The sequence below is a fragment of the Merops nubicus genome, unplaced genomic scaffold (genome assembly GCF_000691845.1).
Source record: "Merops nubicus isolate BGI_N331 unplaced genomic scaffold, ASM69184v1 scaffold33607, whole genome shotgun sequence".
In the NCBI taxonomy this organism is placed as follows: Eukaryota; Metazoa; Chordata; class Aves; order Coraciiformes; family Meropidae; genus Merops; species Merops nubicus.
In genome coordinates, this window is record NW_008620604.1 from 1 (window position 1) to 11,176 (window position 11,176).

Sequence of the window (11,176 nt, forward strand, 5' to 3'; positions counted from 1 at the left end):
TCCAACCCCTATGATTCTATGATTATGACTGCAAAATTCATCAGGAAGAATTGTAATTTCAGAGAGCAATTTGTGTTGGGTTGTTTTGATGATGATACTCTGTTTTTACTTGAATGATCATTTTGGTTTTTGTTTTTTTTTTCCCCCCTCGCTTTAGAGATCACATGGTCTTCTAAAGAAGTCATGGGTAGCTGTTGTAGCTGTCCAGATAAAGAAACTGTCCCAGATAACCATCGAAACAAGTTTAAGGTAAGAAACTGACATGGTGTGCTGTGAATTATTTTGTTACTTTTTTGCAGAGTAGGTATGTGATAGAAGGCATTTGAATGAATATAGGATAAGAACTACTGAACATTAAAACATTGCAGAGTTGCAGGTGTCTGTGGCTATAGGCTTCTCTTGCCCCTTTGAGAGATTTTCTCTTACCAGCAGTGACAGGAATCCTGTAGTGGGGATAGGCTTTTTTATGATCGTTTTGATCTTCAAGAAGGAGAAGGCTCCCTATGCTTTTGATCCATCTCCATTTCAGTTGGTAAGGCCTAAGTAAGCGTGGCTGCCTCTGGGAGGTTGTGGAAGTTAGGAAAGGAGCCATAAGCATAAGGGAAGAGCTAGTGGAGAAGTGTGAGTATGAACATGGTTGCAGGGTCAGCACCAGAGAATTTTAGGACTGCTGATTTTACTTGAAAATCACTACTGATGACAGCATTTTGAGTAATGTAGTCCTTTATTTGAAGAAATGTTATTTATAAATGTGCTTCTGTCCCATATATCTCTGGAATTTATAAGCTTGTGAACACTTGTTCATGTGCTTAATATGCTTAATATGAAGCTACTGAAGTCCATGACTTTAAGTAAACATACCTGTGCATAGTCACACAAATCAAATTTGCTTCTGTGCTCCAAACTGTTTTTTGGGTTGGCAAAGGAATGTAATGCTTCCATAGTGAAAAATGATTCATGCGTTGCCCTAGGGCAACACGAAATGAGCTTTAAAGCGATGGGAATTTCTGGAAATGTTTAATATTATCAGTACAAAAAGCTGAAGGATAAAATATTTTTCTGTTTTCTTGCTTTTTATGCATTTGACATCACTTTCTGTAACTAGTTTTTTTTTAAAAAAAAGTTTGTATTTTTCTCTTTGTAGAATTTCTCTATTGTTTGTGTGGGTTGCTGATTTAGCACTAGGGGGGAGAAGATGAAAGAATGCAATTTGTAAAATGAAGAAAGTTGGCATAAGCCTCAGTGGCAGATGAAACTATTCCTAATTCTTTTCAACTGCCTAGATTTCAAGTTGAAAATGTCTCTTTAAGGAGTAACATTAATTGATACCATAAGAAAGATTTTTTTTTTTTTTTTTTTTGGGTAGCCTTTTTGTTGGAATAAGAAAGAATCCCATTAAAAGAAGCATAGTGAGATAAAATACATGTGGAGGAAAATATACATTGTCCAAATTCCATAAATAACCTCAAACTGGTTTAAACACAGAAAGAATAAGAGTTTAAGCTTTACACATATGTATTCACACAAGTTAACCATAAGGTATTTAAACTGTTGATGTTAAACAAGCAGGAGGAAAAAAAAAAAAATCTAAGCCACTCTGGTGATTCAGCACAGTGCAAGGCTATACAGCTATGTGAAGGGAGCTTTAGCTTGGAGCACCTTATCCTTTTTCATTCCTTTTCCCAACTTTAAGTGGGGTTATATGACAAAGCAAATATTGTTTTTTAGAAACAGGGCTCTTAGAGATTCCATTATCTCAGGTATGCCTTATCTGTGTGGAAATAGTAGAATATGTACGTAAAGCCAGTTTAAAAAAAAAAAAAAAAAAACAAACAAACAAACAAAAAAAAAAACTAACAAAAAAACCCAAACAAACCACAACAGTTTTGTGAATTTAATCTTTTAAATTTCTCCTTATAGTTCACAAAAATTTTATGCAGTCTCATTCATATTCCTTTAAAATATGTATTAATTTAATTCTGGGTTGGGGGGAGCAAAGGAACTGATTTGGTGAGGACTTTATTAAGTACTTTTCCTTGAAGGATTGTAACTACTATGACAGAGCGGATGGGCTGCACCAGTGAAACATTAATTACTCGTGGTATTTGGTGCTCCAAAAACTACTTAACCTAATGCTATTTAACTTCCTTTTCATAGGTTATTAATGTGGATGATGATGGTAATGAGCTGGGCTCTGGCATAATGGAACTGACAGATACAGAGCTGATTTTGTACACCCGCAAAAGGGACTCTGTAAAATGGCACTACCTCTGTCTCCGCCGCTACGGTTATGACTCAAATCTTTTCTCTTTTGAAAGTGGCCGAAGGTGTCAAACTGGACAAGGTAGGTGGAATTTTTCTATATAAAACTTTTTTTAAAATTTATTTGATGTTGGAAGACAATTTTGTTTTAAAAAAGTATATTTGCCTGTCCTTTAGCAAGGGTAATAGAGGCTATCATTTTATATGTCCATGTGGATTCTGGGAGAAAAAGTAAGTTATCTTATGAAGAATGGTGTTACGGCAAAATGAGGATTTAAGTTGCACATAGTTTTTTGGCATTGTAGGTCTGGAGTACGTCGTGCTTGTGTGTGAGACTTCTGGTCAACTTAGGAGGTGGTTTTGACAGGGAAATTCTACCTCAGAGGTTGACTTGACTTTCAGGAAGGGGCAGTGAAACCTGGAACTGTGGAGGAATCTATTTGGAATTCAAAGAATTCCCTATTTTTAAGATGTTAAAAGACTGGAGCACTGGTATTAACTGGATATTTTTACCCTCTTATCATCTTCAGTAAGACACTTGTGTTTCAGCCTCTTCCTAAAACAAGTACCACTTTCATTTATATCAGTGACATCATTCTGGAATTCTGACCCATTTTTGTATGAAGTGTGTAAACTCCAGCTACGCTCAATTCTTTTCTATGTGGCTATAATTAGGAAAAGATGTTTACCTTTCCAGTTCCCAGATCATGCTTGCCTTGGCCAAGGTTGGCTCCCAGTGAGGAGATTTAGGCTTTTCCCTCTTCACTGCATCAGTCCCTGATGAAGAGCTGGTTTGATTGAGTCCCAGCCTCATTTTGCATCTTTCTACTCCAGTGTAGCTGTGTATAGTTGTAATCCTTACGTAGTCATATGCTGTGAAATTAAGTTTCATTTTGATTTTCTTATAGATTTGTAGCATTTACTAGTATTTTTTTACTAATAATGATATTTAGCAATTTCTTTTGTTTTTAATTTCACTGTAAAAAATCAGGAAGATTAAATAATTTGTTCATAAACAGAGCTAGTCAATCTCCATTGTCCAAGCAGAGGTAAGGGCAGACAAGTTTTATTTTAAAAATTTTAGAAGTCATTTTCAGTTCTAATGAAAAATGGGGATGTTTTCAAACGTTACAGTATACTCCATACTAAACAAAATTTTCAGACTTCTAACAAGAAAGTAATAGTTTCTTTTGAAGAAAATCACTTCAATTGATTTTTCAGGTTTAACTTACTTTTTCTTCTAAACATATAAAGTAGTTACTAATAAAATTAAATTGAAAATACTATTTTTGAGGTTCTTTTCCATGGCCTATTAGCAAGTCTGCAAAATTTTCTACTGTGTCTAATTGACTTCTCTGCTTCCCTCCTAATTTTTTTTTTTTGTTTAATAGAGAAGATTAAGCAGGCTGTGTAAGCAGCAAGCCTTTCCTCCCTCTTTTGTTTCTTGCCTTCCTGACGTAATAATAAAATACTGTGAATATTGAGAAAAAAGAAATCTGGCAGAAGATGTTCTCTCTGTTGCCTTTTTGCAATGGAGCATTGTTCCTGAGACCTACACTGGACTTTGTGGGCACAGTTGCAAAACTTCAATTGGTAGAGATGACCAAGAAGTTTTTCATTTTCACATACCATGAATACTACTCAGCAACTTTTACTGATTACATTAGTCAATATTCTTGTTTGTGTTTCGTGTTTAATTTCAAATGATGTCAAAATGCATGGAACGTGAAACACTGAGTTCGTGCTAGGTATTAAAAACCTTGAAGACATGTTTTGGGGGCACAGCTAATAGATAATTCATGATAGGAAACTTGGAGGAGCTGTTGTGTCACCACAATGTGGAAGGGACCCATCACATTGTATTAAAGTGAATGTATTTAATAAAAATCAAAATTTCATCAAGTTGTTCTTGCTTCAGTTTCAGTGCCAATTTGGTTCATTTAATATTTTAAGGAATCAGCAATTTGGAAGCACTTGCTTAAACAAAATGTTTCGATTGCAGCTGAATTCCTCAGAAATATACTGGGAGCTTTTTAAACCTTGTCAGGCTACTCTTTTTTTTTTTTTTTTTTTTTTTTTTTTTTTTTATTTATATTTTATATTTTTTTTTTTTTTTTTTTTTTTTTTTTTTTTATCCATTAAGATTTACATACCCAGTTTGAATTTTCAGAAATCACCAAAAATTAAGCCTGGACTATTGTAGTTGAGTTGGATCATGGGTTGGGGAAATGTAGTAGAAGCAGCTCTACAGCTGCTGTGTTGCAAGCATGAAGCAAATATATGATGATAGTAATTGCCAGCATATTAACATAATTGCACTTACAGAAGTAGCTATATAGGTAGGTGGGTCTTAATAAAGAGTGTTCTAAGATTGTAATACTCACTTTAAAAGATGAGCACCTGCACCCACGTTTAACAAGCATGTCAACTTTAACTTCATGCTTTCAATGGAAGAATAATCCAAAGCTGGGACTTTGCTGGTAAGTTGGGGCGCTCCCTGCTGATTAAAGGCAAAGTGGCACAATACACACCCAAAATACACAGTATTGCTGCTGACTTTGTGTTCCCTGTCTATCCTTTAGCCTAAAGCAATTGGTTTGTGGCTGTCTGTTTCATACCGTTTGTCTTACTAGCTTTCCATTTTAATCTTCTTAAAGAAACTAAACTTTTTTTAAATCCTTCTTTCCTATTCTGCAGGGTTCTTATTTTTATGGTAATTTAGCAGAAATCTGGTTTAAAAAACGTTACCTTTTAGCACTATGATAGTTTCATTTACTGTTTTTCATATTTTTTTTTAAATTATTTAACAGCTATCCTTTTAACAATTTTAAAACAAAGAAACAGGCAAAAATGTTACCCTCTTCTGTAGTTTGGGGGTTTTTTTTACCCTTTATTTAGCACTCAAAACTTAGTTTTGCCCTTAATTGAGTCAGTTTTCTGTTCTAATTTAACTCCTGGTGCATGGGAGTCTTACTCTTGTACTAGATAAATGCTTTAAAGGTTCTCACAGTAATTTTGTGTGTTTTGGTGCAATAAAAATTTGTTAATGTCTTTGCTTATTCAACAGGTATTCATTTCATGGATTCCAGTTACAGTTTTTGAAATTTATACACATTGTAAGGCACGTTTCTGACGTTAAACAATTTTGATTTTTTTCTTGTGTACTTATAGGAATCTTTGCCTTTAAATGTGCCCGTGCAGAAGAGCTATTTAATATGTTGCAAGAGATAATGCAGAATAATAGCATAAATGTGGTAGAAGAACCAGTAGTAGAAAGGAATAATCATCAAACTGAGTTGGAAGCTCCAAGAACCCCTCGAACGCCTACCAGTAAGTGTGGTTATATTGTCAGATGACATACCTGAGTGTAATGTGGTACTTAGCTGAAAATAGCATTTAATTTGCATTGAATCTTTAAGTAATTAAAAAGAAAACTGATTTAAAGTTAAAGAGGCTAATTACCAGTAATACAGTCTCTTGAGGAGTCTCTTTTCTCTGCTGAGGATTCTCTTTCAAGAGTGCTTGGGAGCAAAACTGCCATAGTCGAATTCTTCAGCTTTAGGAAGTAAGTTTTGGGAACTTAGTTGTTGCATAAGAACACTGCTTCAGTGAAGGAGTGTTCTTCTGAACACACCTATTGAATTGTCTTTAAATATATCACTGTGTTTTACTTGTAGCATTTCTGAGGAATGTTAATGTTGGGCAGTGTTGCAACCTTCTTATTAGGAACAAAAGCAATGGTAATACCACATCTACAGTGAGTTTGGATTCTTTGTTGTGAGTAACTGGATGAGAAGAGTGAAGCCCTTTCAAAAATACTAGAGGATTTTAGGGAATCTCAGGCAGATGGCTTGGTATTTGAAACTAGGAATTCCAGGTTATTGATGATTTTGGAGAAATGGAAGCTTAAGCCAATTAGTTCATATCTGTTAGGGAGGCATGTTGTTAATGGTACAAAGAGAAGTTGGGTAGGGAGTTCACTGGGAGGAGGACTATGGCATAGAATACACCTAGCTTTCAGTGGTTGCTTCAGACGTGTTTCCCAGTAAATACTGGGATCCCATACTCCACAATTTGCTTTCCCTTTCCTTCCCCCCAGCAAAACTGAGTCTTGTGAATATTTAATATTGTTTTACATATTTGAATATCTCTTTTGAAATTTGAAACTGAAGATATAAAGCATCTTACTCATATACAGTAAAATGTTCGATTTTAATGTGGTTTTGCTTGTTTCCTAATTGAATCAGCTCCTGGGTTCCATGCACAAAGTTTACCTAATGGCTATCCCAGATACCCATCTTTTGGAGATGCTTCATCACATCCCTCCAGCAGACATCCTTCTGTTGGAAGTGCACGCCTCCCCTCTGTCGGTGAAGAATCAACACACCCTTTACTCGTAGCAGAGGAGCAAGTGGGTATCTTTTTCTAATATAACTTAGGTTCAACATCAGTTCAAATTTTTCTAATGCTTGTTGTGTTGGCTCATTTGTGGTTTTCAGTATCGGGTGTCATGGATTTGTACCCTGCGTTAACTACCTCAGAATAGTGTTTGCCTCTTTAAAATGATACTTTGTAGGATAGCTTGCTGAGGAAAAGTAACTATTTTAAGTTGCTCTTCATATTTATATGCAAATAGACATGGAAAGTGTGTATTTGAATATACTCTTTTTAAAAATTATTTTTAAACACGTATATTGTATGTTATGATGAGGGATCCTGGTCAAAAAGCTTCTTTTCTATTTGGCCAATAGAAATCATGGAATAATTTAGGTTAGAAGGGACCTCTAGAGTCTTTCAGGTCAGTTGTTAAAATTAGAGGTGGCTGCACAGAGCCTTGTCCAGTCATGCTTTGAATACCCCAAACAACGGGATTCCACTGTCTCTGAGCCTTGTGTTTTAATGCTTCACCACCTTTGTCGTGAAAGCATTTCTCCCTAATAAGTAGTCAGCTTTTTTCCTGTTGCAGCCAGTGTCCACTGCCTCTTAGCCTTTTGCAGAACATCCCCAAAAAGGGTCTGGCTCTGTCTTTTCTGTATCTATTAGGTATTTGAAAACAGCTATGAGGTGGTTTGCAAGCCTTGAGACTGAGCAAGGATGGGTGTCTCAGCTTCTCCTTGCATGTTACATGCTCCAGCCCTTCTAGTCATGGTCCTCTGGACTTGGTCTGGTGTGGTGACGTCTGTCTTTTTATTGAGGAAGCCAGATTCAGTCTCGCAAGTTCTGGACTGATGGTGATAATCACTTTACTTATCCAGCTGGCTGTGCTTTTGCAAACTCAAACCAATGCATATTTTTTTTTTTTCATTGCTGCAAGTCAGTTGGAGCCTGTACTGCTGGTGATGTTCTACACCAGGCACTGGACTTTGTATTTGCTGCTGCTGAAACTCATGAAGTTTCTATGAGGTCAGTTCTCCAGGCTGCTGCGATCCCTCTCAGTGGAAACCCACCAACCTGGGATAGACTGAAAATTTTTTGAGGGTGTGTTCTATCTCATCATTCAGGTTGCTGATGAAAATGTGAGGCATGTTTAATAAAATGTAACGTGGCTTAGGGAGACTCTCGTGTGTGACAAGAAACAGTGTTGGTAACCAGAGCAAAGTGTAGTGAACTGTCTTGTGAGAAAGGATTTGTTAGGAGCCCCTACAGAAGAGTCCAAGTGTCACTGCTGGACTCTTCTATTATTGAAGAGTAATGAGTTTAAAGAATCAGTGTAGGGGTCAAGTGAGCTGTAAATAACACTTCAGCTTGTAGAGCTTGACAGAGAAGCTGGGATGGCTAGATGACCGTGGCTGCAAAATACTACTTTTGCTGTTTGCATATCCAGACACAGAATTAAAATTCAGAGCAGGAGTCCATTACTCCAGTCTTCACCTTTCAGCTTTGTGTTGATCCATTGTGGGAACTTGGAGGGATAAGCTAGTGGCGTATCTGTCTTTCTTAGTGGCATCTGGCGCCAGCTCCTGCTCCTTATTAATTCTGAGTGCCACAGTTCATATGAAATTGTGTATTTTCCTACTTCAGTTTCTGGTATGAGGAGGCTGTTGGCTCTTGGAGAAAGAATGGACTGTTACTCTGGTAGAGCTAACCTCTCCTTATTGCTTGAGAAGTACACAAGGCGAGATCCTGGGGGGAAGGGGTTTGCTTGTTACTTGAACAGTTTTTTTTTTTTTTTTTTTTTAAATGGACAGTAAATTTCCTTTGTATAACTTTTTACACAGCTGCTATCACGAGATTTGGGTTTCAGGTATTTTTATTAAAAAAAGTGGAATGTTAAGAAAGAAGGGAGTTGAAGGGGGGAAGAAAAGTACAAATAATTGAAATTTTTTTTTTTTGTCTTCCCACTTTAGGTACACACTTATGTCAACACTACTGGGGTACAAGAGGAAAGAAAAAATCGATCAAGTGTGCATGCACCACTGGAATCAAAGCTTTCAAACACTGAAACAACTAAAGTGAAAGATGATCAGATGTGTACTGATGACAGAGATGCTCAGGTTCTCCTGGAGCCTGAAGGAGTCAAGTTTGTTTTAGGACCAACACCTGTTCAAAGGCAGTTAATGGAAAGAGAGAAACTGGAGCAACTTGGGAGAGACCAAGTTAGTGGCAGCAGCACAAACAACACTGAATGGGACACTGGGTACGACAGTGATGAACGTAGAGAAACACCATCTGGTAATAAATTGGTGTATGAAAATATAAATAGATTATCAATGCCTAGTGCCTCAGGGGTCAGGAGAGGTCGTTTGACATCAATCAGTACCTCAGACACCCAGAACATTAACAACTCTGCTCAGAGGAGAACTGCGCTGTTGAACTATGAGAACTTGCCATCCTTGCCTCCTGTTTGGGAAGCCCGCAAACTGAGTAGAGATGAAGATGACAGTTTAGGACCAAAGACCCCATCTCTGAATGGCTACCACAATAACCTAGATCCAATGCATAATTATGTCAATACAGAGAATGTAACAGTACCAGCAAGTGCTCATAAAGTAGAATTTACACGACGTCGGGACTGTACCCCAACAGTCTTTAACTTTGACATTAGGCGTCCGAGTTTAGAACACAGGCAGCTCAACTATATACAGGTTGACTTGGAAGGTGGCAGTGACTCCGACAACCCTCAGACTCCAAAAACTCCCACCACTCCACTTCCGCAAACTCCAACCAGGCGCACAGAGCTGTACGCTGTGATAGACATTGAAAGAACTGCTGCTATGTCAAGCTTGCAAAAAGCACTGCCCCGAGATGATGGTACTTCTAGGAAAACCAGACATAACAGTACTGACCTGCCCATGTGAGCCTGGGAAGCATTAAATCATTTGCACCTTTTGTGAAGTTTATAAAATTGAAGATGCAAGTACTTTGCATTTCTTAACACTAATGCCTTTTATAGACTAATAGAACTTTTTCTGCATACTTCATGTACTTGTCTAACTAAAGGGAATTAATGTAGAGCAAGTATTCATTTAGGTAACACTATTTCATTCTACAGTAGTAGTAATTACTGCATAGCAGCATTGCCACCTTTCACAGTGCCTCTTTTAAATTGATTAGAGTCTGAGTGACATGCCAGTTTTGAATTTATAAATATTCTGGTCTGGTGCCTATACTCATTAATGGTATTTATAACACTTTTTAAAGCCTCTTGATATGTGCATTATTAGCAGGTAAACCTAATCTTTAAAGATACATATCTTACGTTCATTCGTTATTGAAGCGGCTCCTCCAGAATGAAATGTATGTAATGCATTAATTCACTCAGTTTGACATACACAAGACATAGGGGTTCATCTCAAGGGATATAAACATGACACCTTTTTTTGTCTGTGTTCTTGTTTTTTTTTTTTTTTTTTTTTTTAAAGACCACATGTCAAGAAGGTCTCTAATTCCCAATTTTTTTTTTTTAACTTGTGTGGTATTTGAGAGGTCACATTGAAGTTGTTGATCAGAAATACAAACACATTTTAAACCTAGCCTTAAGCTGCTTTTGCCAGAAGAGAATTCCGAGTGGTGTATCAAGTTCCCTGTGAAATCTGATGGAATTTTAATCTCATTAGACTTTGGGCTTGGTTTTTTTGAGAAGGAATTCACAGGTCGGCTGCATGAATTAAGGCGCTCTTGCCATTTCTTAGTTCAGTGTGCCTTCTTTTCTTTGCATTTGTCTTTCTTCTTTATCTGTTGCATAATGCCTTGTTTTACAAGTGAAATTTTTGTACATAGCTTTAATTATTGTTCAGGGTCGTTTATGTGTTTGTCTCACTCTCTGCATTTGACAAAGAAAGACTCTTGAAGGTCAAATGGTTTGTCTTTGTCCAGTGTTCTACTTTGTAATGTCTGACTGAAATATCCCAACTCTCCAGCAGCATGCAATCTTGCACAAGTGGAAAGGTTTATTATGCAGTTGTGGTCTTCCTCTAAAGCACCAGACACAGGTTACACGGGAGGCAGGGTACTGGACTTGGTAATTCTTTATAGAAAATTGTACATTCTAGCCATGTGCATCCATAGTTGATAGTATACTTTAATTTAGAAAGATGTAAATTATCTGAAAGTAGTATTATGTGCAACCATACTTGTTTTCCTCTTGCAGTTGGTGAACTTGGTTACAATGATGGCTGCTCGGTGTTACAGGTACATCCAGGTAGAATGTTGTTTGTTGAGTATGGCAGAACATCCTTAGCATCCTTTTGGGTTTTTTTTTGTTTTACTTTTTTTTTTTTGATACTCTGAATAATTTTAGAATTCTGGCAGTATGGCAGGTGCACCTTGGTACTAGCAGCAGAAGGGATTGCTCTTGAGCTTGTGATTGCCAAGGAACTTACACTTCTCTGAACTCATGTGATATACAATAACCCTTGAACTGTGAGTGAGGAAAAACATGAGAAAAGCCATTTGGAGATCTAAAAAAGAATTA

At 37.0% G+C, this 11,176-nt stretch overlaps 1 protein-coding gene across 1 annotated transcript; it reads left to right on the forward strand.

The window, feature by feature from the left end:
• Positions 1-160: 160 nt before the first annotated feature.
• Positions 161-10,320, forward strand: FRS2 (fibroblast growth factor receptor substrate 2). Its single transcript, XM_008944152.1, has 5 exons — positions 161-249; positions 2,158-2,344; positions 5,434-5,592; positions 6,510-6,673; positions 8,610-10,320. The coding sequence occupies exons 1-5, from the start codon at positions 184-186 to the stop codon at positions 9,558-9,560; spliced, it is 1,527 nt and encodes a 508-aa protein (XP_008942400.1). The 5' UTR covers positions 161-183; the 3' UTR covers positions 9,561-10,320.
• Positions 10,321-11,176: the final 856 nt, after the last annotated feature.